Raw genomic sequence first — 15,656 nt, 5'->3', positions numbered from 1 at the left:
ACATACGTATGAAATGTAATTTCTATTGTCCTACCTGCATGAGTGATGCCCTGGACCACCTTGGCTGAGCAGTAAGCAAAATATAAAAACATACACATATGTATGGAGAGGCAGGAAAGAATATACACAAGCAGATGTCTAAGCAGCAGAACGAACAACACTGCACTGTGTTTCCTTGGCAGAAACAACTGGTTTCAGATCATGCAGCTCTGTTAGACACCAGGATCCAGGCAGGTATAAGACAAGACCCATAATGGCCTCAGAAGTTGATCTGAAGCAAACAGTGCTTATGGACATCCTATACGTATTAATACAGCAAACACAGCTCACAAATACAGCCTATATTCCCCTTTTTCAAACACCACAGTACATACTTCTATGTGACATCAGTCAAGACACGAAAAGATTTGATAGGTTCCAGTCCACCAAAGCATATAGAGTCCCATTGACTCACAGGCAACTGTAGAGCCTAAACAAGTTCTTTATGTGCAGCCATACTGTGTTATTAAGGAGAAACACCACTCTGGACCTGTCAAATGGGGCATCGGTGATACCATTTCAACCCCCCATGAAATTTTATAAAGGTATTAGTTACATTTCTCGCTACATTACTCCTCCGCTTTTAACACAAACTCAACTCTGTGGTTGAAGAAGTTAACATCTTCAGATTTGTACTACACGTTTCGGACATCCATCAGTTCATCAATGATTGGTGTAATTGTTTATCAATTTGAATGTCCTAAAGTCTAATTTGCTATGTCAAGCATTTATTTTTCTTAAACATTATTATTTCAATGCTCATATTGCACAAAGAAGGGAAAACCATTTTACAGTCTGATTTTCTCCTTTTTAAATATTTTAATCAAGTCTTTGAACTAAGTAAGTATGCGATTTCAGAAGTATTTTTATGCAAGTACAGAATGCAAGACTGAGCCTTGTATTCAGATTTTTTTAATTTTACATTGTACTTGTATTTATCTTAATTTTCATTTAGGTAGTTCTTGAATTTTGACCTCTTTGGGTTTTAATTAAAGCAGGACAAACCTTTCATATTTGCTACCTGACAGTAGGGAGCACAAAAGAAAATACACAGCTGAAGAGGAACAGTGTGGAACTCTTCACATGGGGTAAAGCTGTGCAGATGCTCAAAAATTTCTGAAACGACCAATATCATTGCCAAGTCCACATGCAGACAGTAAAGGAGCTCAGGTATATTTCTACTTCACCGCACACAGAACTGCTGAACTGTTGAAATGATCCCAGCACGGAAGACAAACTTTTTCTTTCATGAAGCACATTTAGATAAGCAGTACAAAATTTGAGTTGATACATCATCAACCATTGCTGCCACCACTGATGAAATATGGATCCTAAATTTGCCAATGTATTTCAAAGCAGAGAATATGGACAGAACACAGGAGGTCCAGACATGATTTATTGTGACTAATTTCAGTGAGTCCAGAATCAGCAAGCACCAGTCAGAAAGGACACATGCTTCTATTTATTTCATTTGACATTAATAGCCGCTTCTGAAGAAGTAAAAAAGTAGTGCATTATATTCACCCTTTTCAACTATCCCATACTCCTTATCTTTTCTTCAGTATGTTATTGTGCATACAGCACTCGAGCAAGGCTATGACATAAAAACTCTAGTTTTCTACTGCAGCAATTTTGTGCTACTCCTTTGCCTTTAGTTGATTCTCAAGATCTGGCTTTTGACCCGCCAGGAATTAGACAAAACAACTATCCTATTGCCATGAGACATACTCCAATATTAAGAGAGCAATATTCATTATGCAAAATCCCAATGGGCTACTGAATAAAGCAATCATTTAAAGTCTTCAGCTGATGTAGTGCTTCCGCACTTCCAATTGGGGCAAAACTCTACAATGTCTACTGGGCTGCTCTATACACATCTGGATTATGTCCCATATATTACTTTTCCTTTGAGATTTTCTCCTCAGTGATACTTAGTTTAATCCCTCAGTTCCTTAAAAGGACAGGCTAGCTGAGTGTTTAACCTACGTGAATGCATCCACTAGCCTTACAGGAACAAACTTTCATCCTGCTGTTATGCAATTGTCAGTAATGCTGGATTGGGAGTTATTCTGGGAAGTAAATTACACAAGTACAAGCCACCTTTCTGTAGGCTACAGAAAAACTATCCTAGCATTTAACTAGCTGAAACCAGCTCTTTCCATCTAGATAGAGACACAGTATTGACATCTAGGTAGTATTATATGAGATGTATTAAATTATTTAAGTCACAGCTTCAATTCTATAGCTGTTTATAGCTTTTAGCATAGTTTTGCTTTAATCTAGTTAGTGTAGTTAAAATGACCAACAGATATCAAGGGCCTGTCTTCTGTTCCAGAACAGCCCCAAATTACAAATCATTTCACAGAAACAATTGTTTCATAGCAAAAAAGGACTGGTCAAAGCTCATAAAAAGAAAATACTCTTCTAGTTTCTTGTGCCTGGGCTATGTTCTAGGAAAGGAACCTACTGCAAAATTTCCTATGTTCTTATCAGTGGGAAAAGAGACTGAGAAATACGCCTAGTGCTAACCTCCAAACTGAAATGACTGCTTCTGCGCATTCATCAGAGAAAATGGGGTTCACCAGAGGATAAGTCAGAGCACCCCTGCTAGACCCCTGCTTCGAGGCATCCTCTGGAGAAGCCTGTCCTTCCCTGACAATGTGGAAGCTTCACCTGAACATCTCCTCTAGATACCCAAAGCTGGTGCTTTAGGATAGTCCTGCCATCCCTTGAGATATGCGACCAGGACAGTTCCCAGTTCTGACACAGATGGCACACCTGGGTGGCAAGACAGCCACACTCAAATCACAGCATTGCCCTGCACTGGCCCAACCTCTCTCTGCACATGTGGGTCAGCAGGCAACAACAGCACTGCCCGGGAAAAGGCAGAACCACACTCATATCTCCTCCTGTGCAGGAGGGACTTGACACTGGATTTCCCACACTGTGCCTTAGGGACTGGGGGTGATCCTGGGTTGGGTACTTACTCTGTCTTCTTACAGAACATTTTAAAAAGGTCTTTATTTTATTCAGATGTGTACTGGGAGGCCTAGTATATTCTTGCAGGTAATAATAATGTTGGCTGTTGGCAATACTGAGATGGCTTACTCACTGCTTTTGATGGAAGACGTCTGAAGTTAGATGAGACATCTTCTACCCGTGACAGCCAATCATGGCTTTGTTTTTATATGACTTTGGCTTACAAAGTTCACATCATAAACCGTGAATGCTCTATGATGTCCAGAACCCTCTTAGAGTAAGTTTGAGTTTTTTAGTATTGCCAAAATAATTTATATTAATTTCTTCCTGATGCTCCACTACACAAACCAAATCTACCTGTTTCTGTCTCACTGCTTCAGTCCTGTATCACTCTCTTCATGCTATAAAACACTATCACATCCAAGCACAAGACAAACAACTTTTAGAGGTAAAGATATAGTAAAACCAAAGTTTAAACTGATGGTGAAAACAAAGATCCCATCCTAAAGCTATGAACAATCTGAAGTAACATATACTGCAATAAAAGTGGTGTATTTTTGAGAGAGATGCAATACAGCCCCGCAGTGAATTGAGTTGGGTAAAGTTTGGCAATTGTCTACTGGAGCCCTTTAACGCCTGTCACAAAAGCACTTGATAAGATTACTTTTGTACAACGTTAATCACTCTGATCCAACTTTCAATAAATGTTGGGCTTTTTGCATTGTTAGGTTGTTTAGCACAGTGCACGCAGTGACTCTAGATTAATTAGTGTTAACTCTAATTCCTTTCATATATCTCTACATTTACTAGATTTTCTGAATGATCACATAGAGGGATACAGTAGGTATGTTTTCAAACTCAAACTTCTTCAGAAAGATGAATTTTTCAGAGTCTTCATCATTCAAACTGAGATAACTATCACTGAATTTACATCTTCTGATAAGGTGTGGTTCCCATTCACATTAAAAGTCAGTCTAGAGAATGACTGATGCTAACGAGAAAGAATCAGACCCACAAAGTTTACAAGGGCAAGTTTTTGGGGTTTTTTTAACGTATTTTCTCTTTGAAAGGAAAAGCATATAAAAGTTTGGTCAATGTTGCATTCTCAACAGAGAAAGTTCTGAACAGGCATATGCTACCCAGTTGACCTGGAGGCTTTGGGGATTGCTCGTCAGAGGAGCATTCAGCTCAACAGGACAGAGAGAAACCAATCTCTTAGGAATCACTTTTGCCCTTATCATCTCATGTTATTAATTCTAATATATAATGTTGTGGTTATGAAATCATTATGAGGATACCTAATTTGGGAAGTTGAGGGGTTTTTTTAAAGTCTGTTAAGTGATTACTCTTCCCCGTAAATGAATTACTCATATTTATCACAGCTTTATGTAGCCTGTAAAGCAGGCAATTGAACCTGCCAATTTTTCAGATGAGTTCAGCACTAGGTTGTTTGGGTTTGAATTGCTCTAAAAATAACAGCTTAGATTAAGTTCCAAGTAGGAATGGAGTAATAATAATTTGAACTGGTTTTTCCTTCCAGTTCAAAAAAGACATGAAAATAACAGGTCAAGTTCAGGTTTGCTTTGGTAAAAAGAAGCCACAATTCAGACTAGTTTTCATTTTTATTGCCTTGTTAAGAGTGTGAGGAGCCCAAGCAGTCAATTCCCTTGTAACTGTTTCTAGAGCACATCTCTCAAAAGTTTTCTTAAAAAGCATTTCAAAAACATTCCACTTTTTTGCTTTTTGTAATGATGACTAGGACTAACTTAAAGCCTTTGGGAAAGGCTCCCTGGATAACCGGAACACTAACACAAGTAACTATGGACACATCTCTTTCCCAAAATAGATTTCCCCCACTAAACCTCTTCAGGTAAATAGCCTGCATCTGTGCCTGATGGCCAACAAGGTGATGACATTCTTAAGCAAAAGTACAAGCCCCAGATTGGCTGAGATATTTTGAGCATGCCAAGCATGCCATGACAGAGGTTCACATGCAAGAACCACAGGATTTCTCCACCACACTTTTCTATATGCCCTTTTCCACAAAAGTGAATTTCGTTCATCTTCAGTGCACAAATCAACTCCAGCAGCAGCAAGAACTGGAGAAAGGACCGATCAGGAGCCTTTAAAAAGGGAAAATTACTTACCCACATGACCAATCAGTGCAGGAGCTGACAAGAAGAAGAGAGAAAAGGTTACAAAATGTCAAAACTCAGTCCTACTGTTAGCCCCAGAGAGAATAAAATGCAAGGCAAACACAGATACTCACCTGCCCATTGCTTCCTTTGTATAGGACAGTTTCTAGAAAACAAACAAACAAGCAAATCCTAAGTATATTTGAGTATCATAAGATGAAAGGAATTGAAATGCATTTTATACCTCTTTATTTCCTCCCCATACCAAAATAATTCTCTTTTCTTTGTTCCGTGTTCATTTGTTAAGTTCAAAATTTATTAACAAAGTCCCTGCTGAAAACAAAATGCATCCTACATTTCCAAAACACAACTGAAACTCAACAACAGACACTGTAAAGAGCACTAGGTTTGTCAGAAGATGCTCTGCGTTTCTGCATTTTTCCTGCATTGTTCTGCAGGAACAGTGTTCTCTCACCTTAGAGGAGGCTAGCAATAAGATCCTTTTAAGCAAGACATCTTAAGAAATAGAATATTACTTCTGCTACTTGTATGTAGATTTAAAACTATCTTTTTGAAAGTACAGTTACAGCTCACAGTAACATAGTAGGATTAGTCTAATGACTTTGTTTATGGTTATACGAGTGACAGGGATGACTTTTTCATTTATTGGTGTATAAAAATTAAGGCAGGGCTACACAGTTCACAATTTTTCATCAAAATTCTTGCGGTATTAGTGCCCTTGGTACTAGAGAGGAAACATTGGAGTTTGCGAGGAACCCTACAAGAAGCGGAGGAGATCCTGAGCTGTATCCTGCTGCTGTACCAATATGAACAGAATATAAAATACTTATAGAAGATTATTTTCCAGCCACAAAATTTCTGTTTCTCTCTCGTTTTGGGGAAAAGAGATTGTTTGGTGGTTTGTTTATCAGGCTGGCTTTCTTTACATAATCAATGCAGATGTATTTTTCAATAAAAACTCAACCCAAAGTGGATCAATTAAAATATCTACTTTGAAGTTAAATTACAATAAACTTAGCACAGACTATTTCCACTTTGAAAACTTCTCTGCAGAACATCCATATATATTTATTGACCTAAGGACTGTCACTCTAAGCTATCCTGGTGATTCTTTTTGTAAAGAGGGGGTGAAAAGGCAAAAGAGACTTTTTGAGCCAGTTAGCCTGCTCATTCTCTTCACTTCTGTTTCTAAGGAGTCTAGAAGTTCAGTCTTTATTGATTTGGAGCCATGTCAATGACTACCTTTCTCTTCTTTCCAGGACATCTGCGGACAGTAAGCGTGATCACAGTTAGAACGGCAGGCAGCCTGGATATCAGCCTGAGGAGGGCTTGCCAAAATACTAATTTCAGTCAATTTGCTTTTCAGCATGTCCTTTGGCCAACCTTTATTATACAAGTCCATTAAATGAAGTATTTGGAGATACTTTAGTATGAAAAACTAAGACACGGCGAGACCAGTTTTAAGTGACAAACACAAACTAGGAAGACTAGGTAGTCTACAGTGAAAAGTCGAACTCAGGGCCACTAAAACTATACTAGAATTTGGGTATTTTTTTTAAGGGGTCATTGCGCTGCTCTATACAGTGCTTGTACTCAGCTTTAGTTTGCTGGGATCTGCAAGGAATAGAGAGACTGATTCCCTCTCTACAAGCTTTTGGAAGGTTATATATTAGTAGCCCGTATAGTAAAAGGCGTTTGTTCATTAGTTAAAGAGACTTTCTTCCATGCTCAGTCAGTCAAGGCAGTTTGTAGGTGCTTTTAAAACCAAACACGGTTATTCGGGGCCCCACACATCTTTTTAATACCACCTGGTAGTCTGTACCCAGCAGCTTTAGTCACTGGTCCACAAGGGCCATTGACAGCAGAGGTCAGCAGAGCCCTGTTCATTTCCTAGAGCAAGGAAACAGAGATGCCCCAGGGAGGGGTGCCTTGGCCAAAGCAGGGCAGCCTGAGGAGCTGGTAGCACCCAGCTTCCCTGAGCCTGGGTCCCAGGACTTAACCAATATGTCTTGTTATTTCCAAGTCTTCTATTCAATAAATTATAAGAAGAACTTATAAGAACCAACCTGAAATGCCATATTAGTATTTTAATGGCCAAGGCCTAGAATAACAAACACGACACACCATCTCCACATCTACATTTAAAAAAAAAAAAGCATCAAATTACCAAGTTCGCATCCGGTTTTGTAGTAAACTAGCAAAGCCCAATACTGTATGATTGGCTTTGAATGACAGCCTCTGCATAGGGCAGCTGGACTATTCCTTCATTCACCTAGTTCAGGACAGAATAGTCTCTTCATTGCAAATCATATCTTTTGTGAAAAAAATAGCTTTAAAGGATTACATGCTTTAAATGACTGTTTAAATGACCTGACTTTTCATCATGCTTTCTCAGATAAAACCTCCCACTGGATTCAATAGCAGCTTTGAGAAATAATGGTAAAGATTGTCATCCCTACCTTTGGTTGCTACAAAATGCCATGAAGCTATTGCAACAACAACAAAAAGCATGAACTGTAAATACAAATGAGTTGATAAAAGAATTATCAGTCATCCATTAAAACCCACATGCCAATGCAAAGCTTGCGCAGAGATTATTATCATCTTGTAGCTTTACATCACAGGTAAAATCTTAGGTTTTACAGTAAATTCAAAAGGAAAGTATGATCTCAATACCCAATCTTCTGTTTCTTACAGTCTACAGAGGGCTGAAAAACAGATTCACACACTTTGGATCAGTCCTACAGACTGAAATATAAGACTTGTTTTTTAATAGTATTAAATGGTTTGGTTTTTCTTCAACTGAGGGTGTGAAAATGAAGCATCCCCCTATTGCTAATCTGGCATGGTCTGCAATAGTTTGTAGTGTGATTGCCTTCCTTCTCTCTTAAATGTCTAATTTGCATTCCAGCCTGCGGAGGGGCAAGCACTGAATATTTGAGTTTCCTGGCAAACAGACACCTTTTCCCCCTAATTAGAAGCCAAGGGCTCTATAGTTCTAATATTGGCTTTGTTTCTCATTTAGTACAGAACAGCCTTTGCCAAATCACCTCACCTCTCTGGCTCAGTTCCTTCGTTAACAAGACGTGGTTATAAACATACCTACCACACACGGATCTGCAAGGATTAACATCTTTACCCTTTGAATACTTGAAGTGATCTATAAATAGTTCTACATAGCAGCAGCAGCCACACCAAAGCTCAAGGGAATGGCTTTTACTCAGTGAAGCTACCTCTAGCAGATGCTTCGTATAAAATTAGTTCTCTTGAAGCAAGACCTTCATAACATTATTATACCAATTCTAAAGCTGGGAGCCGAGTTTTGTGTCAGTTGCACTAGCACTTGCCTTTCTCAACAGACCACAGTTAGTTTTATATAATGCAAAATTATCACGAATTAATGAGTCCATAGCATTAAAGACAGGCTACCACAATACCACAAATCACATACAGTACTGACTGGATGGATGAGCTTCTGTCAACTCATGAACTTTCAGAAAAACAAATATACGGGATAGTCTTGTCTGATCCTGAGACACGATCATTATGCACAGAAGACAAAATATCTTGGAGATAATTCCAGGCAGGAGAAAAAGGTGGAGGAAATGTCAAGGAGATCTTTAATAATCTCATATTAGTTTAATCCCATCTGTGTAGGACTGTACCAAGCACACTTGATTTAACCCATCTGTACACATCATTTCCAACAGGAAAGTCATACCAAGAAACGATTCTGTCTTTTCCCATCCTGATTCCCCACCATGGTATGGAGCAGAACCATGGTCTCACAGAGGCAAGGCCAAAGCACTGGCGGAAGTTCAAGGAAATGGATGACAATGTCCAGAACTGAAGGAGGAAAAGGCCAGGATGGAGAGCAGTGCTCTGAGGCACAGCCCTGACAGATAAGGTGAAAATATGGTCTACAGTGAGTAAGACGAGAGATAGCAGGGAATGCTTAGTGGAACAGAAATTGTTTCAACCATGTTCAACTTGAAATGAAGGCTAAAGATCCACGGAAAGGTGTCAGAAACAAGCTAAGGGTCCAGTCTGTCCAGGAGGAATTGGCTCCACAGCAGAGATGAATTCTCAACATAGAAGTGATTCTTCAGTGTGTGTTAGTGCTATCTAGAAACGAGGTGCAAAACAGGGAAAACAAGGAAGAACTACAGATTTGTAAAGAAAGGAGTTGATGAGACAGGGATGATGAGGATGAAGCATCAGTTCTGAGCTCTGCCTGGAAAGAGATGAGCACAGGCTTCATGGCTGACAGTTTCTGTGCTGTGCCAGGTGTCAAAGAAAGACTGAAAAGGAAGATTTAGGCTGGAACTGGAGGAGAGTGACGAGAGGGAATTAACACAGAAAGAGCTTAAGAGATGAAAGGGAGATGAGACAAGATTTGGAGAAGCAATTGGAGCTAATGAATCTATTTGCATATATATGGTGAAGGTTTGGGTTTTTTTCTTTTCAGGTTAGAGGAGGCTGAAACTCGCAATGCAAAAAGAAAGAGCCAAAGTCAATAGGAGACTAGTAAGTGTGGGGATAAGAAAGGGGGTGCAGGAAATCTGATACAAAGGCTCAAAGGAGGGCAACACAAGAAATTTTTTTTGCATCCATAAGAGGTAATGGGGGGTGTGAAAGAGCAGATGGAGATCTGCTTGTTTCCAGATTCAGAAGAAATTGGAGATATTCTATGCAAAGAAAAAAATGTTAAGGTGATTACTGTGATTAGGACATTTGATTAAACAGAGAAAGACAATGGTTAGCAAGGAAGATCACAGAACAGGAAGAGGAGAGGCAGCAAAAGAGGTCTTTCTGCTTCAGGAACTTTAGGGAGACAAAATCATCTACTTTGTGAGGTGGTCAGAAACTACAGCACCCAGAGTAAGCGGTTACAAATGACTCACATCATTAGGGTACTACATCCCACCTTTGAACACTGCTCAGAATTCAGACAAAACAATGTATTTTACGTTGCTAAATGTCCAGTTCAGCATGCTAAGGAGGTGTTTTGTTATGCTGCCCATTAAGGCATCCTAAGGCAGGGTTGCCTTCTGCCCCTTTTATCCTAATCTCTGTTGCTGAGCAGTTAGTCTGTGCTCCAAATACACCGATACAGATAGAGCTGCTGATGGGCTGAAAAGTGAATACTAAACAAAAGTAAAAATGGCCCCAAATTAACTGACCAAAAGAACAATGACAAAGTCGGTGGGCCTCTGCTTGCTTTAAGCACTTTGATAAACAGAAGGGTCACAAGAATTATCTCAGCCCACCATGACTTAACGGGATGTGTGGCAGTTAAACAGGTAAGTATGACCATCAGTACTTTAGGTTCTCTCCATCCTATTTCAAGATATCTACTGAACTCATAATTCATACAGCTTTTCAGGTACTGCTGAGCTGTGCTTTGTCACCACATGGGAAGAAGCTCTATGCAGACAGAAACCAGGGTTAAGCAGCAGGCACGGCCCTGACTTGTGTCTCTTGCTCCAGCAGGAAGCTACCTCCTCGCCGTTATCTACATTCCCCCTGTTTGCTTAGGTCTTTTCTCTCTTTCGGAAATAAAGATTCCAAGATTGCCACAAATAACAAATGGCCAGAGGCTGGGGAGTCATGGAGTTCAGAGATCCTCACATGCCAGCAGAAACTTGGCAGCTACACAACAATACCGGATGTATTCTACATCTTGATTGTCACTTTTCTATTCCTCTAGCCTATACACACAGCAGTCTATCTACTTGTTTTGCTGAATAAAATATATTCTGTTTGATGGAGACATCAGTGTGGGTTAGGTTTAGAGCACACTGGTAATCAAAAGGGTATTAAACAAGAGGCTGTAAAATTGCTTAAGGTAATCACCCAAGAAAATCACCAAAACTTTTTTTCTTCCCCAGAGCCAAAGCCACCTTCAAAACGTCAGCATGTGCTATAGCTAGATGTTATAATACAGTTTCTATTACAAAACAGCAGAAGTCCTATGTTCAACATGCACATGTATCCTATTCCCTTGTTCTCTGTTATATGATGTCAGGCTAATGGAAAAAAAAATGGAAAGTAAAAAAAAAAAAAACAACTTATAAACATGAATCAGTAAAGATTTTTTAAATTATTATTTCCTAGGAAGGAAGTGTATTTTTTTTGCCTCCTCTTCTAATCACTCACAGTACATTTATGGATTATATTCATAACAAGACCTGACATTGTTTCTTGTTATATGAGCATATATACTAGTAGTCAATGTGAAATCACCTGAGGCTCCATAAAAAAAGTGTAAGCAATCAAGGTATCTGCAAGGTAACCATAAGGTAAAAGGTACTCACCAGTATCTTTCAACAGAAGCTGAATGTTTACAGTGTATTCTGCACATTGTGTTTTTTGGTTTTGCTGTTTGTTTGTTTTAAAGAACCACAGACTATATAAGGATGTGCTTGACTTTACATCTACCTTTTTAAACCTCTTGAAAATATGTTTGTTCTTACTACTACTCCACATTTTTTCACACCTTCAGTTCTTTTAACTTTGTTCCTTCACAGACATTCAGTGCAGCATCTTCTGATGCAATTTGCACAAAATGTTGCTTGCAGGACAGCAGGTGTCAAAACAGTTCAACCACCTACTCCAGAACTGCTCCATTATTTCTGTAATTTATAAATGTGCCCAGCAGCTCTGTGGGTATCTTACAAAGAATATCATATGCCAGCTGTAAATCCTCCTGTGAACAGCACGAATTGTGCTGGTTTGGCAGCAGTGCTTCAATCTCATAGCAATAAGTACAAGGCTCCTGGGAAATCAATAGATACTTTTGCTTGTGTTTCTCCCCTCTTGAGTTTTTCAAAAATTTTCTCGTGCCAGTGTGAACACAGTCACAGTCACAGGGGCAAGTTTCAGCAATATCAGATTTCTAGACACACAGGTCCCAAAGTGTAGAACAACTGCATGAACAGGATCAATGAGGACATTCTATGTAATACAGAGTTATACTCCCCCTGAAATACAGCTACACAGTAAGGAACACGAACAGAGTTAATTTATACAAAGGAAGGTTTATATGAAGAAATATACTGCAAGCAAAACTTCCCATTGGACTAGAATTACCTTATCCTTTTCCATTTCTGCCAAGACTGGAAGAGAGATGAAGGGATAACATAATGCCACACTTTGTAAATCTACTTAATATCCAAAGAAATAAGTTAGGCTAGTATTCTTCCTATGTAAAGTACTTTCATTTAACATGATCACACAGAAAGTAAAATGAAAGAATTTGGGGGAAAAAAAAGAATACTTAAAATAATTTTTTTATGGTTGGCATAAATCTGTTCAACTGCTCCTTCTGAAAATCTGGCAGGTGATTTGCTTTAAGAATCTAGTGAAAACTTAGTATTATATATTACTCTATAACATGCATATATATACACACATGAACAGGCAATCACACAGAGGCAGGCCTCAATTCTCCAAGACAACATATGGCACAAAGCTTGCTTATTACAGAGCAGCAAAAGCATTGTCTTCTGAGGCACACCTCCCATACCAGTAGAAGCCATGTGATGGCGAAAGAACAAATTCCACCTATGTATGCCTTCACCTCCAAATTAGTCAAGTCTTTTTGACAGATTATTAAAGACTAAATAATATTTTTCCTGAAGAAAAACATATGAGAGCTGGGACCAGAGCTGGTCTAAGCTCCATCTGATATCCAGTAAGAATGTTAGTCAAAAGCAAGAGAAATCGAATTTGTCTTTACATGAACTTAAGCGATACTGGAGCAGACATCGCAACATCTGTAGGTGTTTGACAGTGATTACCAGGGATTAGAGGAAAGGGTAAGAACCAGGAAGGAAGGCTAATAAAGTGTCATTTAATTACACTGCTCAAAGCAAAAACTCCATATTACAACAAAAATAGCATGAAAGCAATCATTTTGCTGAATTATTGTTTATTGAGTGCAAACCCCTCGGATTTATTTTGCCTAATTTTCAGATATGCTGAACTCCTTTTGAGAGAGAGACGGAAAATTCATGGTATGCAGCATTTCTAAAAATGGAATTTCTTGTTGCTATCTACCAAAAAGTAATACAGAAAGACACTCTAGAATAAGACTGCTAGAAACTGCCAACATGCACAATACAAGAGGTGGCGGATCAATGCTAATGCAGTAATAGCCAATATATACCAGAAGAAAAGCTGAAATACTTTGATCAGCTGCAGGGTCTAAACTAAACTCTTGAAATTAACCACAGATGATTCACAGACACTGGAGACCAGAGGAAAACTAGAAACAAGTGGTATTTAATGAGGCAGGTAATGGCCAGACAAAGAACTACCAACAAACACAAGACATGTAACAGCCAGACAAAGAACTACTGCCAGCTGCTTTTCTACAGTGCCAGGCAGAAGTGAGTCTTCCTTTTAAGCAATTGAGAGTGTGGACTATTCACATGTATCATGCATGCACACTACAGAGTACTGTACACGCTGTGAAATGATGGCAGCCTTCTGGTGAGAAGTGCTCAGCACTTTATAGATCAAACCTAAGGAATGAAAAAATATATGGCAAGAGCTGACTATGAACAAATGAATGAACATGCTGTAATGAGAGGAAAAAAAAAATATCCCACAAGTAAGGGAAAGGCTTAGCCATGCAACTTGGTCAGCTTAGTTAGTGCAAGTGGAAAGAACAAGAGGGTAGGACACAGTGCGTCAGAAAGTGCGCAGGCTGGGCCCCAGCTCTTACCACCACATTAGACTGGAGCAAGCAACTAGCAGGAGGAAAGATGTTCTTAGAAGCAGAGTCATAACCGCTGCATGTGTTTGGACTTGATGTACTTAGAGCAATTAAAACCACACTCTGACCTATGTATTCAAAAATACACCATCAGACCTTCTGAAGCTGGCTAACTGGGGGATGGGATAGAGTGCTCTTGCCTTCAGTCTTTGGTTCAAATTTAAATTGAGTTCAGGCTTTATTTCAAAAGAAGTCGCCTGAGAGATTCATGACATTTTACATGGAGCACAGTGGTGACAGCATTCAATCCCCCTTAACACAGACTATTCTCCCATCAAATCAGCCCAACAAGCATCACCTTTCACCAACTGTGCTGAAAACAAATAGAAGGATGAACAGCCTTTTTCCAGACTATTGCAATGCTGAAGGGCATATATCCATCTATAGGAGAAAGAAAACCTAAATTACACATAAACCATCTGAATAAACCATCAAACAGAGCACTTGATCTGACTCCACTGTAATGCTGAAGGGCCATACCCAAAAAGGTAAAGCAGCAGTGGGAAGTTAGATGCGTCATCCTGCTTCCAAGAATCATCTTGATTTCTTTTAATAAGCTCCCACTATAGATCATCTCACTGCCAGAATCTTACATTAAGCAATAATACATTCACTGTGCACATAAAAAGTTCACATGAATTTTGTCTCCACCTTTTTACAAAGTCTTCTAAGGACAACAGTACCAACATAAAGGCAAACTTCAGCTAGCATCCACCTGTGAAGACTAACCTGCAGGCTCAGAAAAAAGCCCCTCTCTCCATTATTCACACCAGTTTTGATACTCACATTCCCTAGTGCACATTACTAGCATAGGAGCCCATAAAAAAGCAGAAAGGAAAAATGTCAGCACATCCATACTAGCGGAACATTACTTATTCTATGGGATCACATACATTTAAGACTTATCAAAAGTTTCATAAAACTACTCATCCATTAGCTTGCAAAAATAGAAGACATTGTAATCTTAAAGAAGATCCATAAACCACCATACATTTTAAGACAGCCTTTCGTCCAGAGAATTAAGATATCTACTGTCTTAGATGTGTACAAAGTTAAGCACTTAATTTTAAAATTCCAACTCCTGAAAAGACATCTTCATATTTCATTTGAGATAGGCTTCTTTAATTTAGCTTAATGCTCCTTTTATTTGCTTTAAGCTAAAATAAGCTTGCTTCAACTGAAATAACAGAAAATATACCAAGATATTAAGCAATTTTTTATTAAATTGTTTTACACTCATACTCTGATTTTAACCTCTGCAAATCCCCATGGTGACAATGTTATCAATTGCCTTCATAGGACACCAAAGCTTTTTATATTTATAGCCACACTTATTTCAGTCAGGCTGCAGTGTACAGACATCACAAACCTACAGCGACATAAAACATCTAGCAGGTAATTTTGCCATACCTCTTGGTAGCATCAGAAATACAGCTCAGAACTTCCTGCTTCAAAGTGCCATTTGGACTGAAGGGATCTCCATGTGCAGTTCAGAGCAGGAAGGCTGTTACATGCCACAGGGGGCAATGCACCACAGCCTGCCTCATGCCATGCTGCCTTTTCAAACAAGGGGTCTAGACATCATCTACTCGTCAGGAACATACCTATTGAAGACTATGTTCTCTTCTTCATCATTGCTTTTCCCTCCACCAGATCAGCTACAACTTTGGTTTTGGAACTGACCCCAGGACTATGGATCC

The 15,656-nt window shown here is 39.1% G+C and overlaps 1 protein-coding gene across 6 annotated transcripts in view; it reads right to left on the bottom strand.

Annotated features, from left to right (window-relative positions):
- The window catches only part of IMPG2 (interphotoreceptor matrix proteoglycan 2), a 64,015-nt gene that overhangs the window by 31,140 nt on the left and 17,219 nt on the right, over positions 1–15,656 (bottom strand). For all 6 annotated transcript variants that reach the window (XR_012651338.1, XM_075034167.1, XM_075034164.1 and 3 more), the window contains 2 exons: positions 5,288–5,319; positions 5,166–5,189 (listed from right to left, as the gene is read on the bottom strand). Coding sequence is in view for 5 of the 6 variants with exons in the window: in XM_075034167.1 (XP_074890268.1) it covers positions 5,166–5,189; positions 5,288–5,319 (56 nt within the window). In the remaining variant the exon portion in view is untranslated. The remainder of the gene's footprint in view (positions 1–5,165; positions 5,190–5,287; positions 5,320–15,656) is intronic.

The sequence above is a fragment of the Buteo buteo genome, chromosome 8 (assembly GCF_964188355.1).
Source record: "Buteo buteo chromosome 8, bButBut1.hap1.1, whole genome shotgun sequence".
Taxonomy (NCBI): Eukaryota; Metazoa; Chordata; class Aves; order Accipitriformes; family Accipitridae; genus Buteo; species Buteo buteo.
Note: the sequence above shows the minus strand (reverse complement) of the source record. Positions and strands in the feature narration are given on the sequence as shown.